Source organism: Protomyctophum parallelum, assembly GCF_964188405.1.
Source record: "Protomyctophum parallelum genome assembly, chromosome: 8".
Lineage (NCBI taxonomy): Eukaryota > Metazoa > Chordata > Actinopteri > Myctophiformes > Myctophidae > Protomyctophum > Protomyctophum parallelum.
This window is the reverse complement of record NC_139703.1, coordinates 15,865,243-15,892,406: the sequence shown is the minus strand read 5'-3', so window position 1 is coordinate 15,892,406 and position 27,164 is coordinate 15,865,243. Positions and strand designations below refer to the sequence as shown.

The 27,164-nt window shown below is 42.0% G+C and overlaps 2 protein-coding genes across 2 annotated transcripts in view; both read right to left on the bottom strand.

Annotated features, from left to right (window-relative positions):
• appl1 (adaptor protein, phosphotyrosine interaction, PH domain and leucine zipper containing 1) lies at positions 1-23,225 on the bottom strand. The gene is made up of 22 exons (XM_083771217.1): positions 23,065-23,225; positions 19,636-19,734; positions 18,662-18,721; positions 15,410-15,481; positions 15,241-15,328; positions 13,130-13,171; positions 12,560-12,618; positions 12,158-12,304; positions 11,851-11,933; positions 11,562-11,723; positions 11,235-11,423; positions 10,555-10,597; positions 9,433-9,489; positions 7,999-8,087; positions 7,338-7,508; positions 7,063-7,115; positions 6,575-6,761; positions 6,452-6,488; positions 5,689-5,829; positions 4,981-5,031; positions 4,717-4,806; positions 1-4,178 (listed from the first exon to the last, which is right to left on the bottom strand). The coding sequence occupies exons 1-22, from the start codon at positions 23,116-23,118 to the stop codon at positions 4,023-4,025; spliced, it is 2,130 nt and encodes a 709-aa protein (XP_083627343.1). The 5' UTR covers positions 23,119-23,225; the 3' UTR covers positions 1-4,022.
• Positions 23,226-26,825: 3,600 nt separating this feature from the next.
• Positions 26,826-27,164, bottom strand: part of asb14a (ankyrin repeat and SOCS box containing 14a) — an 11,660-nt gene continuing 11,321 nt past the window's right edge. The window contains exon 13 of the mRNA XM_083771218.1: positions 26,826-27,164. This exon is cut by the window's right edge and continues 124 nt beyond it. Within this exon, the coding sequence (XP_083627344.1) occupies positions 27,116-27,164 (49 nt within the window). The 3' untranslated portion in view covers positions 26,826-27,115.

The following is a 27,164-nucleotide window of genomic DNA, read 5'->3' as shown; positions in this document are numbered from 1 at the left end:
TATGCGTTTTATTGACCATTGAAAAGCATGTTTTTATCATGTCACTATAATGAGAACCACTGGCAAATATTTACAACTTAACATCATTGTTCATGTCACTTGTAGCTCACCCATTCAATGCATTACATCACTATCAACCAAATAAATCACCAATTCCCCTCATTAAATTACCATCACCCAGTCAATTTACCCCTTCACATCAATGATCAACCAAAATATCAATCAAAGACTATATCATCTTCTGCTACTGTATCTTCACTTGGGCTCTGAGCAGGTACATTTCTCAGATAACTAATACGAGGTGAGGTGATCTATTGAATGTAAACAGAAAGTATATACAGAAACACTGCTGCCCAACAAACAACAGTAACTACTTTGATGCATATTTTTTAAAGATCACAGACCACATGACTAGTGTTTAATGGTCACACATATGACCATAACATATTAACATTAAATGTTGTTCGTCTTTGTGGGAGTTTGTCTCCAGTAGCACCAATGGTGTTGCAGCAATAAGGCTGGCCATAGGGTGCTAGACCTCAGTGAGTGGCACATGTTGACAGAAGACGTCATCAAAAAGGAACCATACAACTAATTTGAAAATTACAGTAACTTTTAAAGGAACCTGTAACAGATGTATCCAGGATGACTTGCAATTTGTGAGCACTGAGCAGGTCGCATTTCAGTGCCTTGTTTATGGAGATTTGAGCAGGACTCATGCAGTGGGGAACTGAACCCGGGGGACCTTGTTACTGTGGTGAAGTGTGCATCAATACCAGACAAGTTCAAATGGACAGTGGCTTCATACAGTTTAGACTTTAGTTTGCAAAGCACAATATCACACACATGCAGTCACTTTCACACAGAAACAGCGCAGTCTCACGCCTGCCCTCGGCTGGATGAAGAGGGCACTGCTTGGGTGGTAATTTGTTTATCACTTAGGCTACCCAAAGCCTTACATATTCACAAAGAGTAGAAAATAGCTACTAAATCATTTTTTTAGTCTGCTCTGAAGAAGGCTCTGACAAAACGCGTTCGCAAATAAACATGAGAAATTGCATCTGAGCCAGTCTTTTATTTTGGAGTGCCAATTTTTCCATTTAGTTGGTTTATTTTCAAAGAGGAAGCGCACCCCTTTTTCTATCTTTATCAGTAGAAAATAGCATTTGATCAACAATTTGGGAAATATACATGTAACATGACCATCAACTTGAAGATAGTTTATATCAGTTTTTAGCAGCATTGTTGTTACTTCACTTCAGGAGATAAGACTTAATGCATACTAGAAAGGGGCACTTTGCAGTTTGATGGTTCACAGAATGGCAGAGGGAGCCAGCAGCAGTTGTCTTCAACCACCTAACTTCCCACACTGTCAGGGGAATCTACCATTTCGGTCACTGGGGTAGGAAACTGAGAAACCCATCGGAGAAAAAAAAAAAAATCACACCTGTGTGATACGTACTGTATTAACACCGCTCAAAAACACCCGCCTCTTTTCCTTTGAATTTGCGCAAGTCAACTGTCTGTTTCGAGAGACTACTTGGGGTAGTGACCAAATAAGCTCATCCACACGCAGTCTTACAGTTGGCCACCGCAAGCAGCCCAGAAAAACCACAGTCTTCTACGGTTTCCCACTGGGAGCTGCTCAGTACAACTACAATGCAACTGGCTGGCAGTGGCTCAGAAATTGGAGTGGCCGCTTGGGGACGGTTCAATCCCCAGCTCCATATTGAAGTGTCCATGAGCAAGACACTGAATCCTGACTGCTCCTGATGAGCAGATTGGCACTTTCCTTGCATGGTTTGTCACTGCCATTGGTGAGCAGGAATTAGTGAACACAACAAACATTTGAAAGCATTTTGGATAAAAGCCCACCTGCCCACTGTACAAACACAAACCGATACGGTTTGCTACTGGGAATTACTTTAATTGTTAGCTATTGGGAGCTGCCCAGTACAACCACAATCATCAACCATTGGCCACAGAGCAGCTCCACTGTATAATTTGTTGCTCAAGGGCATCTCATCAGGGGGTAAATAAGGCGCTCAGCCCCCAACTGATCCAGTGGCTCTACAGATGTGACAGAACACATACTTTTCAAAAAAATCACATCCTCACAAACACTAAAAATGAAAACCTGGGTACCAAGGCTACACAAGATGGTGTGATTAACGGATTTCAGACAGATCTAAACTTGAAATGACAGCACATCAAGTTTAACTTTTCACTTGCTGCTTTTAAAAAGCATAGATGACAGTGTACTTTGTTTTTGTTCCTTTCATGTAACAATAACCTGGCATTAAATATAAGACCAATCGTACAGAAATTATTAAGTGAATCTCAATGAAAAATGTATACAGATAGCTCAAGTCTATAGCCTGGTAAGTAACAATACTCACGACTGCTCTGGAAGAACTGTCCTACTTATAAACTTTAAATATTAGTGGCAACACTCTGAAACTGGACCAAGATCTGCATGTGTCCTTCCTTTTTTTCCTTCCGTTTCAGTATTTATCTCTATAGGACAGTTAGTATTAGCATCTACAGTTAGCCGGTAAATAAACAGAGCACTAACAGTGACAGCTAACTTGCGAGTGAACAAAGTGCTAGCAGCAGCTTTCACTACTTTGAAATGTAATCAGTTACTGAATACAAATTACATAGCAATTTTTGTATTTAGTAGCGTAATCTCTTGGATTACAAATTATATACAATTTTAAAGCTAATCTGAATACTTTTGGATTACTGCAACCAGTCTTCTGTCTGTCTAGTAGGCTAGAGGAGGGGGTTCTGGAATGAGAAAGGGTTCCCAGGCTGTCCTACTGAGCTCTCGAATGGAAGCTTGTAAGCAAGCTTCTTCGACAATGACATCTAATTCAATCTTTTTCTGAATGTAATCTGGGCTGATTATAGTTACTTATTGTTAACTGGTGAATGAACAGAGTGCGTTAGTAGCCACAGTGAGTGTTGGAAGCTACAGCTAAATAAATTGTGTAATACAGTATAGCGAGAATAACTGATTCGTGAAGTAATGGATGTATGTTGTTCCTGCTTCCCCCCCGCACACACACTAATGTTGCCTCCATGACTGTCTGCCCCTTCGCTCCTCTGTCCTGTCCATTCGCTGGTGCCAATGTTGCAAACTCTCTCTCTTCCCCTACCTCATTAATGTTATCTCCATGATCTGTCCTCTCCATTCTGTCCCATCTGTTCATGGACGCCAATATTGGAAATAGAGCACAAGCATCAAACATTTCCCAGTTGCGTCTGCAACTCTGTATGCATGTGTGTGCACTAGTAGCCCCTACACTATCGCTTCATTTCCAGTCACTAACGATGTCTTCCATGTGTAAACCACATAATTACGTACAAAGTGTCCCATTATATCTCAGTGTCCCAATATATCTGAATCTGTGCAATACTAAGCCTATACTGCTCAATAATTCCTGATTTAGTGCTGTATTGTTGACATTAGACCATTTTATAAAACCAAACATAAAAACGGCTACGTATTGCTGTCCTACAAAGACAAATATCAAGAACTATTTAAAGGTCACTGGTCATGACATGGGTTTAGCTACATGGGTTTTAGTGATATCTACAGTAATTCAACAATGTTAATAAAATAAAAGTTTGACTTCTGCGTTTGTCACTGTCGGACAGAGAATTCCGTTTGTCTCTGCAGGACATGAGACAGTATAAAATACAGAATTGACAGCAAAGGCAGCGAGAGAACAGATCCTTCTGGGGAAGTTGAAATAATGTTTTAACCGTTCATGCGTCTCCCTTCCTCCATTTTCAAGGGAGGTGCGTTTGTTATTTCCTACGTTTTCAGGTCACAGGAAGCCAACTTGCTGGCACATCTGTCTTCCCATCAAGAGTCCTATTTTCTTTCCGAAGCAGGCCCTTGTGAGACTTTCTTTTATACTCTCTTGACAGTAAGGGATAGAAAAATAAAACCAAATAAACTCCACGCAGCTAGGTGGCCATAAGCAAACGATCATGCCTCTGCTCTCTCTTCATTAAGCCTCTGACTCGCCCTTCTTCTTCCCTTCCTCTCCAGGATCGCTGTCCTCTGATTGGCTGTTGCTAAGCACCAGGAACTGTCCATCGTTGGTGGTGGGGTTGGCAGGTGTTCGACTAGAGGCTGCAATCAGTCGACTCTGTTCTTCCAGGTCCTTTAACATAAAACACAATAAAATACAAATCACACCCGTGTGAAAGTGAGGGGCGCTCTTAACATGTCGATATGCTCAGACACATAATGACGTAAATTCTCCATTCATTGTTAATGGGAGAATTTAATGTTTGTGTAAGACGAAAATCTACACTAATACCTGCGCGGCTGCGCCCCTCAAAAAGAACACACTCCTGTTAATGCAAATGGCTCTGGATTAAGAGTGTCTGTTACATTGATGTTCAGAAGTTAATTAAAAGGTTTGGATGTTCCCTTATTAATATATTGTCTAGCTCATGACTCACATGGCTACTTCATTTCTACCCATCCGTTTTAGAGAGGATATGGAAAAGGTCTGTGTGCATGTACACGTATGCTTGTTGTTCCACTAATCATTCAGACCCTAAAACAGTCTAATTTACACTGAGCCTTTACCATAAAACACAGGATAAATGCTCAGTTTACTTAGTATCGCATACTGAATCAACATCACGGGTCCTGGAATGGGATTAGGGTTAATTTGAAGGTCAAAATGTCACCTTCTCTATCTGTCTCTGTTTGCTGAGTTCCTCCTGCTGTCTCTCCATGGCTAGATCCTCCTCTTTTCGCTTTTCCACAGCCTTACGATCCTGCGCGCGCGCACACACACACACACACACACACACACACACACACACACACACACACACACACACACACACACACACACACACTCCAGTTCTTAGTGTTCCATCTCAGTATCTATCTCACTATCTCAGTTACTTCTATCAGCTCATTTTATATATATAATAACAGTGTCTTACCATCTCAGAGTGGAAGGCTATCTGTTTGGCCAACCCCACACTGTCACAGATCTGACACAAAACATTTTAACAACAAGTTAAAGAAATACTGACAACATAAAATGCTATGACAAAGTTGAAAGTCTGTCTGTCATTGCTAGGTTATAATATTGACATTACAATGATTTAATAGTCTAGAAAATCTTTAATATACAGTAGTTCCATAATAATAAAAATGGTTGCTGTCGGGAGAATTGAGGTTTCACAAAGCCAAATGCAGGAAGTATAGTGGGAATTTTTAAATTAATGTGAAAACGGGCACTAATCTTGTTTGGCGGAAGTATTGGTGTTACAGCAAGCTTCTTAGTAATTCGTCTGGAATGTACTGTTGGAATAAAACATTCCCTGTAGCGATAATGCTACAGTACAAAAAGTACTGGGATATCATAATGACCTTGGCAAAGAGGAAGAGAGAGCGTTGAGCGAGCATTGACCAACTGATATGAAATTGCACATTAGCTTTTCACTTTCCCCAAATTGAAACTGTTTATTAGCATTTCTGCCATGGGATATGGTATCTGTGCTCGCCGTGATTGCGGCGATCGTGCTCGCCGCCAAGGTATGGACTAGTATCTAATGATCTGAAGAATGAATATGGAATCTTATCATGGAAGAAGCTTTACACACCGACCTAAAAGACAAAAGAGTTAACGGACAAGCGAATCCTACCTTCTCTCCATCGTTGTTGGACTCGAAGACATAGCAGATGGCCTTTTGGTCGCTCCGCCCACCGGAGGGCTGCAGCAGGAAACCAAACAAACGCTTATTCTCCTGATGGGACGCACAGAGTAGCACACTGGAGAGAGGGAACTGCACAGAGAGAGAGAGAGAGAGATTAAACAGTGAGGCTGACTAGATGTGCACATACAGTAGTTATGTTGTGTCAGTGGCTCTCAACCTTTTCAGGCCGCGACCCCCCAATTGACTCGGTTCCACTGATAAATAGTGAAAATAGCTGATTTACAAGCTCACTTGTAGATCAGCTATTTTCACCATTTTTGCCTATGGCTTATATTATTTGAGAATGTTTGTCCAGTTTTTATAGCATAGTTTGTTGATTACTTTTGATGCAGTAATAGTAATGTTCTTGTCGCTTTACTGGGACCCCTGAGAAATCACCCCCTGGGGGTTCCATCCCAGAGGTTGAGAACCACTGTGTTATGTGACTACATGTACAGTAGGTCAGGAAGTACAAAGACAGTGTCTGTTTTAGTAATGCGTGTGTGTTTTAGTAATGCGTGTGCATGTGTGTGTGTGTGTGTGTGTGTGTGTGTGTGCACGTGCATGCAACGCACATGTCAGGCAGACAAAAAGGGAGAGAGATGGATAGAGAGAGAGAGAGAAATAAATAGTGAGAGAGTAAGATGGGATGAGAAACTGAGAAGGAGAAATATTGAGCAAGAGTTGGCAAGAGAGAGAAAGACACACATACCCTGAGTCTGGTAACTTGAGTCTGAGGATCAATAAGTCTGAAAGTCCAAAACATATAGATATTATTAATAGGTCATTAGACATGTTATACACACACCACAATTAAACATCACAACACACTGACTTTAGACAGTCACAGGTGACCAGCAGGTGGGACTCTGTCATCTTGAAGACATTGTGAATGGCCCTGGCTGCCAGGATCTGTCGCATTGTCTCATAGATGATTGACGGCTCTTCCGGCCAATCAGAGGTCCTCTTCACCTCCACAGAACCCAGGAAACGAACGATGAACAACTGGTGAAGGATAGAGTCTGGACGAGAGGCCAGTAGTAGAGATGATGTCGTTATAGTCGAACATTTTGAGGAATTGTCAACATTATTTACATACTTTATTATTTTAAGCTGATGACGGAAAAGTCATCTGACATTGCACATTTGAACATATTATGAATCTCAACTCTCAATTCCTATATCAATCGATCAACTCTAAAGAAAAGCAGTAGGCTACTACAACTAGCAAAACAATGTGCCATCCCCCGAAAGTTTGCGCAGAACTTTTTTTACTTCAGACTAAGTAGTCCGTTTGGTGGAGTAATCTTTACAGGCAGGTACCTTCATTGTCTTCCGGAGGTGTATCACCAGACTCTCCAAATGGATTACTCCTCCTGATAAAAAACAGAACACATCAAATAATATAACAGAAAATAATACAATAGAACCAAACTTAATATAAGGACTAGCTAGCATCATGTACATCTCATTGGGAGGTGAGATATCTATCTATCTACCGCTAGCTAGGCTAAAGCCACAAAGTCAAATTATCCCATTCAAAAAGTAGAGATTTGTGTGTGTGTGTGTGTGTGTGTGTGTGTGTGTGTACTGTATACCTCTGTGTGTTTGTATTCTTGCTGGGTGTGAGCTCTTCGCTGACAGGGGAGATGATGTCAAACTGAATGGGCGTGTCCGAAGCAACCAGAGCCTCCAGTGAGAGGGCAGAGAGGGCAGGAGATGGCTCCGAGCCAGAGCTCACACTGCTAGTGCGGCCTGATCGCCCTTTACTGAGAGAGAGAGAGAGAGAGAGAGAGCATTTACTAAAGTGATTCTCAAACTGTGGGCTGCCAAGTAATTGAAAAAACACTAAGATTTGAAAGATAATATAAAAAAGCTAAACAAATAATAGTATATTTAGTTTAAAACATTAGTTTTCATTGTGATACTGATAAATATGAACATAAACCATTGATCCAAGCTGGAACAGAATCGATTGATTGATCATTAAAATAAACATGCTCTGAAAATGCACAATGGGTGTACTGTGAACACTTTTGAGATTTTTAAGTGGGCACTGCCACTGACTCAGGAAAAGGTTGAGATGATTTACAGGCGCTAGCTCACTAGTAGTGCCAGACGTTTTTGACCAAACAGCTAAAATGGCCGACAATTAATTCCGGTTCAAACTGTAGTAAAGTGGATTGTTCTGGCGATCATAGTTTTTGGCATATCAAAGTCAAATTAAGCTCTAATCAAGCCCTGAATATCGCACAGTACCTAGGTCTCATGCTCTCGTGTCTCTGTTGGAAGGATGGTGATGGTGTCACAGCCTCCAAAGCTGATTGGTTTACCCTGGCTGCTAGCTCCTGCCAATTGAAACACAGGATTAATTCACTGGATGAAAATCATTTAAAAGGCGTTTTTTTAAAAACTCATTTCATTTAAACTATGCTCATGCTACAAATGATTACACTGAATTTACATTTTTGGGGATCATGGTTCGATTTCAAATTGATTCTTCAATTCATCACATTTTCATTATTGAGTTGATAGATAAATGGCTATTTCAATTAGGCTCTTATATTTGATTGCAGTAAAACAGCTGAATGTAGTATAGAAAATAAAGATATTAAACAATCAAATGTTGTGTCTACAGCATTTTTCACTTTGTGAAAGTCTGACTTAATACTTCACTTTCACCTTTTTCCATGTCCTTTTTGTAAATTTGAAATTATCAATAAACAGATTGTTGAATTCTCTCCATTCGGAGAGAATTCAAGTGGATACTTAGGTCTAGATATTTCACATTACAGTGTAGGCTCTACACCTACTAGTACCACATTACAGTGTAGTCTCTACAACACCTACTAGTATCACATTACAGTGTAGTCTCTACAACACCTACTAGTACCACATTACAGTGTAGTCTCTACAACACCTACTAGTACCACATTACAGTGTAGGCTCTACACCTACTAGTACCACATTACAGTGTAGGCTCTACACCTACTAGTACCACATTACAGTGTAGTCTCTACAACACCTACTAGTACCACATTACAGTGTAGTCTCTACACCTACTAGTACCACATTACAGTGTAGGCTCTACACCTACTAGTACCACATTACAGTGTAGGCTCTACACCTACTAGTACCACATTACAGTGTAGGCTCTACACCTACTAGTACCACATTACAGTGTAGGCTCTACACCTACTAGTACCACATTACAGTGTAGGCTCTACACCTACTAGTACCACATTACAGTGTAGGCTCTACACCTACTAGTACCACATTACAGTGTAGGCTCTACACCTACTAGTACCACATTACAGTGTAGGCTCTACACCTACTAGTACCACATTACAGTGTAGGCTCTACACCTACTAGTACCACATTACAGTGTAGGCTCTACACCTACTAGTACCGGTAACTGTTGGAGGAACTATGGATAATTGGATTCAGATTATCTTTATACATTCTGGTCATATTAAAATTATAACAGGGATAGACTCCCGTGTTCTCGGTTTATATTTTTTGAAAATATATTGCATTTTTTTTAATAATAAAAGGGGAAAAGAATATATAGGAAATGCCAACAATAAAAATGATATTTACTCGCGACCCATAAAAATGAGTTTGCAACCCCAAAATGGGTCCCGACTCGGTGTTTGGGAAACATTGTTTTAGACCAGTTAAAACCGTACAGACCTCGGCATTTTCACTCAGGTAGATTCTTTTGGAGATGTTGTTGATAGTGGCGATCCACTGGAACACATGGAAAAAAATGATCAGTTCAGATTCCTACTAAATGAAGCAGATCGGCTAGTTTCTTACATTAAATGGTTTGATCTCTATGCAATAATGTTATATCAAAGTTAAAATGTGTTATATTAAAGGAGCATTCAGTGATTTGGAAAACCGCCCCAGTAACAATATATGCACAATTGCACATGCACGCACTACAGTGGGGAGAAACGCAAAAGGCCAACAGCACAGGCCCCTCTCTATCCTGATTGGATGGGCCACCTAGCCAAAAACGAAACCTAAGGTTTTTTGACCCCCAGGGGTTAACTGGGGACAGGGAGGAACCACCGAAAATCCAGACTATGAATGAGCCTATAGTGTCGAAGTGTCCTTGAGCAAGTCACTGAACCCCTAATTGCTCCCGATGTGCAGGTTGGTGCCTTGCATGGTTTCCTCTGCCATCGGTGTATGAATGCGTGTGTGTGAATGGGTGAATGTAATGCAAAATCTATGTAAAGTGCCTTTGATAAATGCTCCATTTATTTTATTTATTTATCCATCTCCACTAGCTGATCTACAATTATTTTGGGGCATGGCACATTGTGAACATATCGATCTGGTATTTGTAAGAATCTTTGAAAGTGATACTGGTTGTGTCTGAGAGTTTTATAAATAATTAATATATTGAACCAATGAAAAGTATTAACAAGATCTTGTGACTAATAACTACATTGGATCCATTGGAACACTATTTCCTGAAAAGTAAGCGTTTTGGAGATATGACTTACGTATATCAAGGTTTTCCAGGCGACAGTGACAATATCATCACCGTCAGGCAGAGAACTCTCTTATCTCCATATTTCTTGTTGTGAATTACTTGATCATACAAGAAAGCATCAAAAGTAGCAGTTCCACAAGATAGAAGCGCAATGCGGAGCAACACGTTTTGAGCTTGTGGATCTGCTACTTTTTCCAGTTTTAGAATTTGAATCCTGAAAAGTAACTGTTTTTTGGAGATTTCCATGCAGGAGGTTTGCAGAGACAGAGACAATATGTAAACGTATGGAAATAACGTGTTCTATTCACCTCCTCACAGTCTCTCCTGCTCTCTGCCTGCAGCGTGACCACTCTGGAAACACAACAACACACCGTTTACTACATCAGTGCTTCCCAATCTGTAATTTTGGGGGGTCCCTAGATGACAGTAAAGTGAAAATTGAATGACTTTTAAGCCATTTTAATACCCCAAAAAGGGAGAAAAAGACAATCTACAAGCTCACACAACGCCTCGTTGCGAGGAGTTGTTGTGAGCTTGTAAATTTCACAATATTTATCGGTGGAACCGAGCCAAACTAAATGTAATGCCTCAACTCCTACAAACCAAGTTGGTGTCAGGGTGGAGAGTCCACAGTTCACAAAACTTCACGGTCTGAAAAGACACACATTCACCATCACCATCAAAGCCCCCGAAATTCCTATTTGGCCACAGACCCCCCATCTGAAAATGTTTTGTGCCAGGGACCCCCAGAAGAGAAGACTTTAAAAAACACTTTCAAGATTTAAAAAAAAGTTAAAACTAGCAGATGTACAAAATCGCAGCACGGCACAGAGTGACGCGATGTGAGCTTGTATATCTGCTATTTTTGGGTTAGTCGTGTTTCTTGACAAAAATGTTAGAGAACCTCTGCATTGTATAATGTTTAAATCTATTGGTAAACAAAATATCATATATACTGGTATATGTATATGACTATAAAAGCTGTTACTTTTTTCCGTCGAAGGAAGTGATCTGGAAACAGAAGCGTCGGTCATCGGAGTCAACCGCCATCACGGAAGAGTTGTCGATGTCCATAACCAGGCCTCCTGCCACCTCCCCCCTGCCCTGACTCATCAGGTTACCACCCTGTGTGAAGAAATACTGACGCTCCCACGAGGAGGACACCAGGCCGGTCTTACTGCCACACAAAAGAAAGGAGGGAGAGAGAGAGAAAGAGACAGACAGACATGGGACAGGGGGGTCAGAGGAGGTATTGAAAAAGAATAGAATGGAATACCAATCTGTGTGCACATTATGGTTGGTCTGTGGTTATTACTTGCGTGTATAAAGATATCCTTGCTTCCTGGTTAGGTTGCGTGAAGCGGGGGAGTGGGCGGGGTCAGGGTCACATGGGACATAGAGCGGGTCACATGACCTCTCCAGGTCCTGGATGGTCTGGTGCATAGAGCTCACCTCAGACTCCATCTCTCTACGTACACTACACGGCGCGCGCGCACACACACACACACACACACACACACACACACACAAGTTGATGTCAATAGAATAGATGGATAACACAATATCCTGCTGTTTTGAGGATGCATGCTGAAGGTTTTACGTACTTCTGAACACTCGTTCCAATAGTTCCCAGGAAGTCCTCCCACTGCTGAGTCAGATTCTCTGAACCCAACTTAAAAAAACTGATCTGAGACAGAAAAAGACAGATCAAGAGAAAGAGAGGGGGGTGGACGGAAGACAGATGGAGAGAGAAAGAGAGAGCGAAAGAAAGAAAATGATTTCCACGAAAACCACATCAACATACCATTCATACAGGTTCATGTGTACCTGGGAATATGTGTGTGTGTGTGTGTGTGTGTGTGTGTGTGTGTGTGTGTGTGTGTGTGTGTGAGCGCGTGCGCGCGCGTGTACCTGAGCCTGCATGTATCCCAGTAGGGGTTCCAGCAGACAGATCTTCTTCTTGTACTGCAGGGTGTTGAGGGAGCAGCAGTAATGCATCATGGTCTGATGCTGCTTCTTACGAGACGTGTACACGTCCTCGATCACCTCCGCCTTGACCTACACAAACACACTTTCAGTTATTTACAACATGTACCATGGCCACAGAAAGGACAGGGACTCATTTAAAAATATACATTATCCCAGATACTAACTGACGCCGCTGCTCCATGTACGGGCCACAGCTTCATGTCTCACAGCACACACACGCTCAAAGGACGCTCAAAGGCATGGTGGAATATGACGCTGCTCAAACTTTAATACATATAGCCCCAGTAGCCAACCACACGCACAAACACACAGACACCTTCATACCTTGTCATTGTCTCTCTTTTTGGACAGACGGCTGTATCTGTTGATGGCCATGTCATGATCTACAGACAGACAGAAGGCAAGACAACAGACAGACACACTGACAAATCTGCAGATTTAATTCAATGTAAACACAGAACATTTACTGCATCTGTGGTGATATGGTGTACAGTGTGTGTGTGTGTGTGTGTGTGTGTGTGTAGTTCAGGGATGTCAAACTCAAATACACAGTGGGCCAAAATAAAGAAATTGGTACAAGTCGAGGGCCGGACTGTGTTTCAACACACGGGGAGGGGGGTAGCTGAAAGTTGACCTCAAGTGATATACTTTCACTGCTGATCAATAGTGAAGAGAAGACGCATGCTTGCGCTTGCGGGCCCTCGATACACGTGTGACAATGCACTCGCAGTGCATTGTGGGACTTGTAGTATTATGGTGGTCCGTGCAATATACCAGAGGGCCAGTTCTAATACTAATTAAATATCATCCCGCGGGCCAAAGATAATTCATTCACGGGCCTGATTTGGCCCCCGGGCCTTGAGTTTGACATATATGGTGTAGTTGGTGACTCACCATCGCTGGATATCTGGAATACTTCTTTTAATGTCAAAATCTCTGGAGAGGCAGATAGAATGAGAGATGGGGGCATGACAGAGTGGAATTAACAAGAATGACAGAAACATTATGGATCATATTCATAATCAGAATTTCATAGTCAGGACCAGCCATGGACATAGCTGGTCAGTCAGTTCATTCACCATGTTGGTCTCAAACAACATACAGTATCTTGAAAACGGTGGTATTGTCTGGTGGTTTTGTCCGAAAATAATTTTGGGGCCCTGAACATTTTCAGATATGGAGCCATCGCAAAGACACCCCCTGGTGGCCATTTCACTTCCCACCATAACCAAATGATGCATTTTGCCTCAGATCCTGATACAAAACATGAGTTGAGATAAATAGTTAATGGTGAATTCAGTGATGTTGAGGGAAGGAAATCACACTGTGGCCAAGGGATAGTCATAGGATGCCATGTTACTTGGGTCCTATAGTTCCCAGCTCTACATGTGCTCTCCTACAGTAAGGTCCTATGTTCCCTGGGTCCTCCTACAGTAAGGTCCTATGTTCCCTGGGTCCTAAGTCGCTGATCCTCTTCACCGCAACGCCGTTGATAATATTATAGGATAAAATAAGTTAAAGCCAAAATACAACATATACTACAATAATACTTTTCAACTTTTCTTTTTCTCGTTTTCATCAGGATATAAAATAGTAATATAAAATAGTTCAACTAGCCGATCTACATCAAAACATTGTGAGCTTGTAGATCGGTAATTTTGAAATCATTTTGAAATGTTTTTCATAATAATAAAAAATTGCAAAGTTTTAAGGATATGAGGTAAGGTGGCACACAAGATAGGGTCCCTAGTGAATATACACCTTTCAATAGAACAGAACATGATAAACATCTAAGTAAGCACTAAGAAAGTGTTTTAATAGGTGAAAACCCGGGACAAGCTGGTAGTGAATGCTGAAAACATGAATGCCTTCGCTTGATTCCATGGTCCTGTGTTCCCTGGGTCCTATGCCCAGCTCTAAATAGCCCATGAGAAATATGTTCCCCAGCTCTCGACATGGGCCATTGTGGCAACATGTCCACATTCCACATCATATGGAGAGAAAGATTCTAAGAAATGTCCCTCCATTCATTCCAAAAGGGGGAACTTCTAGACTAGAGTACTCATCTACTGTAACTGACTAACACTACTGTACATACCTCGACCCCCACCCCCACATTCCTCCTCCTGGGGTACCGATGCACCTGAACCACCCTCCTATACAACCACACCTCACTCACTTACTCTGCCTGGGCTCTGCTCAGGGGCTCAGACCCACCCCTCTAGGATATAGTACACCAGATATTTTATGTTAGCAAGGGAATGTACAGCCATTTGATTTGAACAAGATTTTATTTTGTGCAATGGTAAAAAAAATGCCACCAGTGGGCGTTTTTGTAATGGCTTCATATCTGAAAATGTTCAGGGTGTACCAAGTTTTACACTTTTATGAAACAGTGTTTCACCACAAATTTAAGACAAAACCACCGGACTAGCAGTAAGCCTATTGCCACCTATTGTTTCATGCCAATATGGCTGCTGTGAAAAAAAGCTATATTCCAATTAACCTGGGCATTCGAAATGCCCAGTCATGAAGGTAAATTCCCCGCAACTTTGTGGAAGTGTCAGAAAAGTATTTCAGTATGTAAACAAAGCAATGCACATTGCACATGCATGCGGGTGGATGTAGAAAAAGACCAGAAAATATCGCATGATACGATACAGCTTGCACTGAAATTTGTTTTGTGTCCATGACGAATATAGAAAAAGTCCAGAAACCAGACCAGACCAGAAAATAAATGTCATCGCATGCATGTGGGTGAATGTAGAAAAAGACCAGAAAATAAATGACATTGCATGCATGTGGGTGAATGTAGAAAAAGACCAGAAAATAAATGACATTGCATGCATGCGGGTGAATGTAGAAAAAGACCAGAAAATAAATGTCATTGCATGCATGTTTGTGGGTGAATGTAGAAAAAGATCTGAAATTTTTATTGTAGGCAAAATGAAAATGTGTTTAATTTTGTTTAACTGCAGATGGAGTGTGTGCGTGTGTTTCACTACCTTTTACATCCCTCTCTATGAACTGTGTGATAGGAAACATCATAGCATCAGCCAACTGGGTGGACAGCACAGCATGACAGGAACTTAACTAGAAAGAGAAAGAAAGAGACTGAGTGCCACGTCACACAAAACAGATGAGTCAGTATATTATGTGAATGCGTGTCCTCACCTCATCAATGACTTTGGCAAACTGTTGCAGGGTGGAGCTCATTACCTCATCATCGCCCCCCAGAGGAAAGCGCTGCAACAACACCAGACAGGCAACTGAGTTTTACCCAGGGGGGCAGTCAGACAGATATTTTGTGAAGCCACTAAGGAAATCGGGATTTCCTGAAAGTTCATATAATGGCCTGTTGTGGCGCTGTCATTGGGCCCAAAAAAACCCATAGCCCTATAGAAGTCCATGTATTTGGGCCCAACTTCACCTAGACTGTATTACCTTAATAATAATAAATAATAATAAAACTTTATTTGTATAGCACCTTTCATGACATGAAATGCAGCTCAAAGTGCTTTACAGAACAATGGAGAATAAAAGAAAAGCAAGGCAACGACAAAAAACAAGCAGTAATGCAATACAGTGAGGACATGAATAACAAAAAATAAAAATAAATAAAAGATCAATTAAAAGCAATGTTGTAGAAGTGGGTCTTGAGCTGAGCTTTAAAAATGTCTACAGAGGCTGCCTGACGAAGGTACAGTGGGAGCTTGTTCCATGCCGACGGACCGTAGAAGCAAAAAGCTGCTTCCCCGTATTTTTTTGTTGCCATTTTTTTAGGCAAAGCGAGCAGGCCAGCAGTGGAAGACCTTAGGGGGCGGTTTGGGACATATTTAGGCAGGCAGTCATGTAGGTAGGAAGGTGCGAGACCATTGAGAGCTTTATATGATTCTCATATGGAGCCACAGAAAGATATAGTTGGGTATCATCAGCATAGAAATGAAAATTGACTCCGTGATTGGCAATGAGTTCGCCCAATGGAGAAAAGCAGAGGGCCAAGAATCGAGCCCTGTGGAATACCAGAACTGATGTCGTGTTTGTCTGAGTCAAACTCGGCTATGGTATATTCAGTGATGTTTTTCTCTAGATCAGAGACAGTCATATTAAAACACAGCAGATAGTGGTCTGATAGCTCAGGCCTTTCAATAGTCCTTTCCACAGTGATGTTCAGCCCTCTAGAAATCACCAGGTCCAGAGTGTGCCCATGTTTATGTGTAGGCCCAACAACATGTTCAACAAAATGTTCAAATTCAAAGGAGTGCAATAACTCTAAGAAACCCATCTGTAGCATCATCCAGGTGAAGATTAAGATCAACTGAGATAAGAGTTCTGTCATAGTTAGTGGAGCAGATAGATAAAAGTTCTGATATTTCTGTTAGAAATATTGCTTTACTGCATTTTGGCGGGCGATAAATGCTAATCATTGGCATAGAGGCTTGACCATGTAGTATAGTGGCCTGGTATTCAAAGGATGTAAAGCTGCCAAGGGTCAGAGCCTTGAATTTTAACGTGTCTGAAAAAATAATTGCCAGTCCACCTCCTTTCTTAGCCTCGCGAACAGAGTGAATGAAACTGTAGTTTGCGGGACAGGCTGGCGCTAGGAGAACAGCTCCATCTGAGCCAAGCCATGTCTCTGTTAGAAAGATTATATCTAGCTTCTCTTTACAGATTATATCATTTACAGAGGAGGACTTATTTGTTAGTGACCTGATGTTAAACAAGGCAAGGTTAAGCTTGTTATCACATTTTTGGGGGCTGTGATGCCTGTGAGGTACAGTAACCAAACAGCATTCTCTCTCCAGACCACTCCTTGTGTTGGACACTCGATTTGAAATAACAGTAGAAATGTTGTGGACCTCAACCTGTGCAGTGATTGAAACACCAGGCTTTCTAGAAGCATGGGGTCCATACATGTTTGTTGCTGCGCATAATGGACCCTGTTCATATCAGTTATCAAATGTATTTTCTAGGCCATCTGGAGCTGGGCTTGACATATGGGACGCCGTCAGTTGGTGACATCGTCTGGTAAGGGGGGTCGACTTTATTCCAATGTTTATCAGGTCCACCATGCCCGGGGTGAAAGAGAGGAGATGCATTGGTGAGGGAGTTAGAAATTCTTCATCAACGTCTTCATCATCGTCATTGAAGGACAATCTTTCAATCGACTGTCGAAATTCTGTCATTGTCATGTCATTGAGGGACCTCTTCCAATCGACTGTCATTGAGGGACCTCTCGGCGGCCACAGTATCTTGTGGTTTTTTCTACACCAGGCGACGCTGTGACTTCATGCTCTGAGATTTCTTCTCCACCCGGGGACGCTGTGGCTTCATGCTCTGTGATCTTTTCTCCACCAGGGGACGCTGTGACTTCATGCTCTCGGCGGCCTCAGTATCTTCTCCACCAGGGGACGCTGTGACTTCATGCTCTGTGATTTCTTCTCCACCAGGGGACGCTGTGGCTTCATGCTCTGTGGTTTTTTCTCCACCAGGGGACGCTGTGACTTCATGCTCTGAGATTTCTTCTCCACCAGGGGACGCTGTGGCTTCATGCTCTGTGGTTTTTTCTCCACCAGGGGACGCTGTGACTTCATGCTCTGAGATTTCTTCTCCACCAGGGGACGCTGTGGCTTCATGCTCTGTGATCTTTTCTCCACCAGGGGACGCTGTGACTTCATGCTCTGAGATTTTTTCTCCTAATAAACATGGTCATGAATACTTTCTGCTTCCAGTCACTAGTTTAAAGTCTCATTTCTAATGTCATAATATTCTTTTTGGAAAATGATGGTCCCATTTATTAAAAAAATGACCATAAAGTCGCGTATGTTCTTAGGGGCGTGGCTACCGTTACAGTCTATGATCGGGATTCCCCACCCACTCGAGTCAAAATAAAAACCAACTAAGAAGAAGGGGGGAAGTCCCGCCTCGTTGTCTGGGCCATTCAATGGCCAGCTGGGCCAAAACGCATCTAGAAAGATGGCGATTTAAAATTCAATGACTGACAGGCTTCATTTTACGTTCATGTTAGACCCGGGGAACGCTTTGTCCATATTTTTTACAGTCTATGGTTTTACCTCACAAGGAGGTAAAAAGGGGGGTGGATGAGCCAGGATTATTCCATAATGGCTCAATGGTTTTTTACGAGACTTTAGGGTTGTATTTTTTGTTATTCGTCTTTTTTCCCCTTTTTATTCCAATTTAGGCATTATGACAACTACCCCCCTGGTTGGTCATGGGGAGGGTGTTGACCACTACGCTTCTTTTCACCTGACAGTGAGGATTTCACCGGGGGGGTGTAAGGCATGCAGGGAGAAACACTATCCCTCCCAAACAAGAAGAAACTACTCAATAGAGTGCCGATATTCTTTTCTCTGTATATCATCATCTTCAATCTTGACTGGATTACAGTGGTTTTAGAGTCCGTACCTGTTTGTCATATTCCTTTAGGAGTTTGGAGGTCAGATGAGTGGCAGCACTCAGCTCATTCTGAGAAATAACAAAAACAAATAATCAGCTGGAACCCCAAACACATTCACCTGTGTCTATCATTACGTGTGTGTGTGTGTGTGTGTGTGTGTGTGTGTGTGTGTGTGTGTTGCATGAATTTACGTAATATACACTGTCTGTGTGATGATTACAGATCAAGTAATTGTTTTGGAATACCTTGACGTACTTTAACCCATAAAAGATACATCACGGCCATTTCTGTACATGGTGGAGGAAATTTAAATCATCCTGATTTTTAACATAATTAAGATTAAATTATGATGGTGCAGTGCCATTGTTTTGCAGTTTTCTTTTACAAAACATGACAGATGGCATAGTGTATAATTGTTAACCAAGTAAAATTGTAATGTTTGGCTAGACTTTATATTAAGGTTGAGTCTATAATGCATTATCACTCGTTATAAATGTTTATAATTATAAATATAATTATGACAAAGACACTTTATAACTAGCCAAGTTATGGTAGCCTTTGTTATAATGTGCTGTTCAACTGAGCTTATAACGCATTATGACCAGGCCTTAAGCCCTAACCACACCAAAGGGTCAAGACGGTTTTAGCATTGTCCCTGCGATGTGATATGTCTTGTTGCACGTTGACCCACGTTGACCGTAGTGATTCAATGCATGGAATTCATTGGCCCAAACCTCACCAAAGGGTCGAGACAGTTTTAGCGTTAACTCCTTGCAAAAGTTTGGACCCAAGGAGTTGCATGGTGACCCTTTGGTGTGATTAGGGCTTTATAATACATTATCAAAAAATATATATATATCAAACATGTATGATCCCATTACAGACCTTGATGATGGAACGGGCTGGTTTGGACACCCCAGGTCAGACCCTCAATAGGATTTTAAATAAAGTGTGACCATGTAATGTTTTAATTAAAATGTACCTGTGCATGGTAGATCCTCTGCATGGCCTGGTACAGTTGTGTACAGTAGTTCGAGATCGCTGTAGTGTCCTCCTCAAACACACCCAGCAGAGAACGAGTCTGAGACACACACACACACACACACACACACACACACACACACACACACACACACACACAGTTGTGGTTATCCTTCATTCCTTCTGAGGTCATTACAATAACCAAATGGAATGGAACAGTGTCCTGGTGACCCGTTCTGTGGTCAGTAGTCGTTTTATAATATCAACTGAAGTGGTATCTGTTCCAACAGTGTCACAGAGTGCATCATTGAGACAGAGAGAAAGAGAATTTGACATGATTGTGTCAAGAGAGGGAGAGTGTGAGAGTGTCCGTAATGTATCCATCATAGCGCTCTGATGAGAGTCATTAGAGTCCCTTGTCCATAATTCAGCAGATAAGGTACACACCAGTCTTACATGCGGTTGTAAATGTATTGAATGTTGTGTCGAACCTTGCTCTGTTTACAAGTAAGTAAACACAAACATTGAAGACCAGGGCTTGACACTAACGGTTGCCCGATTGCCCGGGGCAAGTAAAACAAATTTGTCGTGCAGGTGAAGGTTGCTACCGGGGTTCCCGATCGGGCAAGTGTGCATCTTGAGTGTGTATACAACCGTCTTAGTTCGTTATAAACACAACACAAGATATACTGTATCTGTCTTGAATGTGGTCATTGCGCTCCACCTCCGCATCTTCCCTTGCTTTCCATCTCTCTCCCTGTCTCTCTCCCAAGCCGCACCTCCGGCACCATCACATACACTGTAGCACGCATATAGCTGCCTTCCTGCCTTCGATCAGCGCGATGAGAGCCTCACAAAATAGGCCAACAGCCTGGGGAAAGGGTAAAATTGTGATAGGCCAGAATGGGATGACGTATGATGATAAGAGTGCCCCTCACTTCACACAGGTGTGATTTTTCAATTTATCAACAACAATGGCATACCTATGCTATCAGAAAACCATTTTGGTGTTGGAATGCACTTCTCAGATTTAGTTTGGCTGTGGAGTCTGGACACAAAGTTCCTCAGTCAGGAGTAGCAATATTTTACCACCAGTGAGCCAACAAGGTGATTGACTCAGCATTTTACCACTAAAAGTAGCAGGGCAAAATTATTTTGACTCCCACTGATGAAAAACGTTACAGATATTGATCCTCATGTGAGAGACACATTCCTGAATCACAGACTGTTTCCGATTATGCCACGTGGAAAGTAGTCACAAGGCCTCTGGCAGTAGATTGCTAAAGAGTTTTTCCATGGACAATCAGACACTGAGGTAGCCAAAATAACGCTTGAGAAACGCTAATATATTATTGCCCTCTACTGGTCCACACACAGACACACGCGCTTTTGTGCTGATCCAATTTCTGAACCTTGCTTGAACCAAGGACGAGAACCATTCTAGGAAATATTTTTATGTAAGAGGTTGACTGTGCTTTCCACCTGTCTCTCAGTTGAGGCTTGAGGCGTCTATTTTTCCCCATTCCTGGAGAAAATAATGTCCATAAGTGGAATAAGAAACATGGTGTCCATCATAAAGATGGACCCATAGTAGAGGACGTTATTCCTGTGGGCGCAGCTGAAACTATTGAATCTTCTGCATAAATAAAATGATGGTCCATAAATGCACCTGGGCACCATCTCTTCCAAAAGCTAACTTCAGACAAGAGGCACCAGTCGGTTGTTCCCCATGATGGCAGTGAGGCTCACAATCAAGCTTGCTGTCCCAACTACCCAGTTTCCAACCCCTGTGGTGAATACATACGGATACGGTATAATACTATTTCATACTGCTTCCCTCTGTGTGAGTAAAATATGTATAACCAATCATTCATTTAATATGCTCCATCGAATCCTCTATCTGCAAAGTGTTTTTTTCCTAAATCCACTATAGTTATGAGCTACTTTTTGATACATTCCGTGCAGGTGGAAGCGCTTAACACAATCAGATACTGTTTCGATGTATGGGCTGTCAAAGGCTGGTGTTGCAACTCTATTTAAAATTTAGATAAAAAAAAAGTCTAAGGTTGCAAATTGCAGCTAGTAGAGGACTAGATTGGCCTAAAAAAAAATCCTGATTCCTGACCACATCCGTTGTTGGGTTTTCTTAGAATAAATGGTACATCACAATTACTTTGCATTTTGGGTCCAAAATAAGCTAGTTTGCCTGGACTACTCTACATATCATGACTTTGACAGCACTGGTTTAAATGGACCTGTCGTCCAGTTCCAGATCATGTACTGATTACTGAACTGGATAACCCTATTTGAACTGACTGAGAAAAGACAAGGAACAGAGCGGAGCAACTGTCTAAAGCCGAGAACCCCACAGGAGTACACTACATTTCTGTGCAAAACGAATGGCGAGTCCGAGGCTACAAAGTGAGTGGTACTTCGTGGTACTGTACTGTACTTCATAGTACTGTACTGTTCTTCATAGTACTGTACTGTACTTCGTAGTACTGTACTGTATTGTACTGTACTGTACCTTGTAGTACTGTTCTGTATTGTACTGTTCTTCGGAGTACTGTATTGTACTGTACGTACTTCGTAGTACGAAGTTCGTACTGTACTGTATTGTACTGTTCTTCGTAGTACTGTACTGTACTGTACTGTACTGTACTGTACTGTACTGTACTGTACTGTACTGTACTGTACTGTACTTGCATGGCAACAGGTTGTGAGCTTGAAGATCTGATCAAAACCTGTACTATTTCCGTGCTCGGACAGACCCAGCGACCCAGGCAGGCAGAGTGACTGTCTGCACCACTCAAACACAAATTACACTAAAACCATGACTGATATGTTGGCAGGTGACCAATGAAGACCTCAGCGAATGACAACCAATTCGTTAATAAACATGCCTTGTCGACTGTGTTCACCACACTACTACTGATACTTTGTCAGCTTCAGATACCCTCTGTCCGTCGGCAGATTATTAGCATTTGGCATCACTTTTCCAGTCCCTTGTTGGCAAACACTGAAGGCTGATTTAGCAAGGCTAGCTAAGACGTGCTACACCGACAGCGGTGACCTATCTAAATCAGCTACTTACTGACTGCCACAAAAGTGACTGGATATAATAAGAATCGTTTGAGGTTCTCGGTTTCTCAGTGAGGTCAGGTTAAAACCCTGAAAAAGCATTATAATATACTAGTATTGTATCCCCCCCTAGACATAAAGTAGAGTACTTTCAATAACAAATTGTGACAATTCTAGCAGTCTATTTGCAAATATCTAAATGCCATGGCAAGCTATGCCTATGTGGAATGCATGCATGATGTGATGCTCACTCCCTGCTGTAAAGCCCCCCCCCCCCCGTCACCAATGACTGTGTAACAGTTGATAGCTAACCCATTCTAGCATTCTAGCAAGATAACAGCGTTCTCACCTGAGGGCTGTCCTCTAATGTCTCCTCTATCGGTAGCGCCTCTATCCCCGGCATGGCTGCTTTTATATCGTGTGTCAATAACGGTTGGATAAAGTCAGTTTCAGGGGAAAACGATTAGTGCGGTAACGTCAACTCCAGTGATTTATCAATCCACAACAACAACCCGGACACAGAGCCAGACCATCCCACTTCCGTATTGTTCCACCCCAGGGTGATTTTGATTGGCGGAGGTGAACGTCTTCGGTGAATTCGATTGGCTGCTTTGATGAAATGCAACAGAAGACATGTTGGCTCTAATGAAGTCTCGCCCTTTCAATGCACTTTGATACAGCTAAGAGCCACGATGGCGACAAATGATTCGTAGTTAATTTCCTCCATAATCAAATATAATTAAACAAATAAATGAAGACGACTGGGCCCTCCATCGGTTCTTTAATATTAATTGATTTGGCAATTTTAGGAGAATCATCAATTGTTTTCTAAAACGTTTTCTAAAAAGCTTTATTTATATAAATATCAGACCGGTCTGAAGTGAGTGTTGCAACAGTGGTACAGTTGGTAGTTGGTACTCAACATAGGGACATAGGCCCCATTGGAAGCAAAAGGAATGCCCATAGCATGTACCCATCATAGGGATGGATGCAGTGGAATTAGGAGTCCTAATTGGCGGAGCCGGAGACCAATATTGGAAAATGGTCACAGGAAAAATGGAGAGACATTGAAGTGATGCACATCAGCGTCGGAGAGGAACAGAACAGGCACTGTCAGATCAGTTACGCAACTTTTGGGAAATCGAATCCCTTGGAATCCACATGAAAGAAATGCATTCTGAGAAGGAAGACATGGCAGTGTATGGGAAGCCGTGGATATGCACGGCTTGGGAAGCCGTGGATATAGCCGTGCATGCTTATTCCCACTATAGAGCGTCGCAGTCCCTCCTCCTTTCAGACTGACGAGTGGCCCAGGAAATGAATCGCAATGCATTTTGCCCATAGGCTTTTCTTAAAGTATTTATTTAAAGACGGTTACGCCGCGGACAAAGCCAACTCGGATCGTGAGTCAAATCATGACAATGAACACTATGTTTTGGGCCGATCAAATCATTTATAAGAAGAAAAACAAAACAAATAGTGTTGTCTCCTGCCTTTATCTTCTTCTTTCTAATGATTTGATCGGCCCAAAATATTGTGTTCATTGTCATGATCCGAGTTGGCTTTGTCCGTGGCGTAACCGTCTTTAAATAAATACTTTAAGAAAAGCCTATGGGCAAAATGCATTGCGATTCATTTCCTGGGCCACTCGTCGTTCTGAAAGGGGGAGGGACTGCGACGCTCTATAGGCTGAGGAAGAAATGCCACTTGACAGTTTTCAAATCAGCCTCATGGTGGCGCTACAACAGGCCAAGTTGCGTCACACACACACGGTTGTACTACTTTCAGAAATATATTTTTTTTATGATAAATGTTTGACCTGTGTTGTATATTTGTAACGAAGGCTGGAGGTAACAGGTGCCTCTTCAATGTTCACAGATCTCACATAGGGAATCTACACACAAGAAAAAACGGTGCTGTATACAACCAAAAGAGGTTTTTGGGCTCATAGGGGAACCATTTTTGGTGCTTAGCACCAATTTTTAAAAGTGCTATGTAGAACCAATCTTTAAAGGTGCTATATACTATAGCAACTTTGTCAAATGGTGCTGTAGGCCTATATAGCACCGATTGTTAAAGGTGCTATATAGCACCAATCTTTAAAGGTGCTATATAGTATTCATTTCAGCAAATAAATTAAGTATAATACAAATGTCCTCTGTATCGTTACAATAAATAGATCACAATACAGTTGCTCAGTGGCGTTTTGAAGCACCCGGAAGAACTGTCTACTTCCGCATTTTTCCGATTTGGACATTTGGGTGTCCAAAATGCGGAAGTGCAAACGAGCGCTCAATGTTAAAACCCAGATGCATGGGGTTTTCTCGTCATGACTCCAAGAGCCTGCAGTCCCACTTCAAGTTCTTACCACTAGGGACGAGTGCTTCAACGTTGGAGAGCCTCACTGGGGGCTTGGGAAGGCACGCTCCGTTGCTGCCCTAGTGATGTCACTCATGTGACTCCTCCAAGTCTCTTGCTGTCACTCAAGTGACTACTGGCCAATCACAGTGCGAAACTTGGATGGATGTCGATCACCATGGACAGTGCTCGTAGTTTCAGAGTTATAAGGCTTTGAAAATCCTACCTTTAACAAAAGTCTATGGGGCCGTGTGCATAAATCCTGGTGCCTGGGGCGTTGCTTAGCAACCGGACCAATGTTAAAAGCTGACTTTCGTCTCAACCGCTTCATATAAACGGGGGGGTACAAATATGTTCGTACTTGGCAGATAACGTCCCATAGCTGGGGGGTACGAACAAATTCGTATATTCGAAAGAATTAAGAAATGTGAATCCCTAGACTCCTTCAAAACCACTCTCAAAAAGCACCTACGAACTGCTGAAATTCAAACTGGCCCCGGTAAAAATGGACCCCCCCCCCCTTTTTCCCCCCATACTGTTTTTCCCTTTTTTTACTTTCTTTAACTGTATACCGGTATATGATAATTTCCTGTTTTTCATAGAGGTGTATATTTGTATGTATAATTGTATATACATACATGTAAATATTCTGATGAATTGAAAATGGAGGACTCTGATCTAACAAGTCTTCGTGCTTTTCCTGGATATATCCTTGCAGTAGCAGTTTTTGTATTGACCTCTTTTGAACTGTACCCATATCTCCAAACTGAATAAAAGTTCAATCGATCAATCAAAGTTAATGTGCTAAACATGCCACTGGTGAACCTTTGGGCTTTTATAATGCTAAACAAACAGTTTGCTGGTAGATGAATTACACCAAATTAAACATACTAGAGGGGATCACTTTGGAATAAAGTGTTCCTTGAGGGGGTTCCCTATAGACCGATTCCGTAGCGGGTCTCATGGTCGCAGCCTACGTATTTCCTGTAGGCGGACTCGACGTAGCTGCGGGGGTAAAACCCTCACCAGGCGCACCTCTTCCACTACAGTGAACGGCAGAGTGACTGATGTTAGTTTGCCTCAAACTTTACTCCTTTACCTGCTTTTTTACTAACACTAACATTACAAAGATGCCCAGAACATCGAGATGAACCTGTGTAGTTTATGGCTGCTCCAACAGTAGTGGCAACATAAAAATAAAATAAAAACGGAATGTCTAATATCCACCGCGGTGGCGGAGACCAGAGCCATTGAGCAATGGTTGAGACAAAGCAGTGAAAGATACATAACGCCAGTCTTACCCAATACCAAATATTTCTGTTTTATTAACACAAGGCTGCTGTACTTTATACCTCATACTTTAAATGCTTAGTATGAGGTATAAAATACAGCAGCCTTGTGTTCATAAAACAGAAAGATTGGGTATTGGGTAAGACTGAAATTATGTATCTTGCAGGATTCTTCACTGCTTTGTCTCAACCATTACTCAATGGCTCTGGTCTCAGCCATCGCGGTGGATATTAGACATTCCGTTTTATTTTATTTGTTATGTTGCCACTACTGTTGGAGCAGCCATAAACTACACAGGTTCATCTCGATGTTCTGGGCATCTTTGTAATGTTAGTGTTAGTAAAAAAGCAGGTAAAGGAGTAAAGTTTGAGGCAAACTAACATCAGTCACTCTGCCGTTCACTGTAGTGGAAGAGGTGCGCCTGGTGAGGGTTTTACCCCCGCAGCTACGTCGAGTCCGCCTACAGGAAATACGTAGGCTGCGACCATGAAACCGGTACGGAATCGGTCTATATCCAATACATAAGTTCACAATGTGTCATGATGTGACTCGTTGTGAGCTTGTAGTTCTGCTATTATATTGTTTCTTTTTAAACATTTGGAATATTTTAAAAACATTTTAACAACACACATCTTGTATGGGGGTTCCTGGCACAACATTTTTGCAGATAGGGTTCCGCAGACAAATACATTAGCTATATTAATAATATGACATTAACATTTTTGAGAACCACTGCTGTAGATGGTCAGAGGTCAGAGGTCAGTGCCCTGCTGGCCATAGAGGTCATACTCTTTGTACAGG

Excerpts from the sequence above, each read along its gene's own strand:
- appl1 (XM_083771217.1), bottom strand. The coding sequence starts at position 23,118 with ATGCCGGGGATAGAGGCGCTACCGATAGAGGAGACATTAGAGGACAGC. Across the intron at positions 11,724-11,850 it reads ATTGGAACGAGTGTTCAGAA|TGTACGTAGAGAGATGGAGT; the intron begins GTACGTAAAACC and ends CGCGCCGTGTAG. Across the intron at positions 5,830-6,451 it reads CTCAAGTTACCAGACTCAGG|TTCCCTCTCTCCAGTGTGCT; the intron begins GTATGTGTGTCT and ends CTCTCTGTGCAG.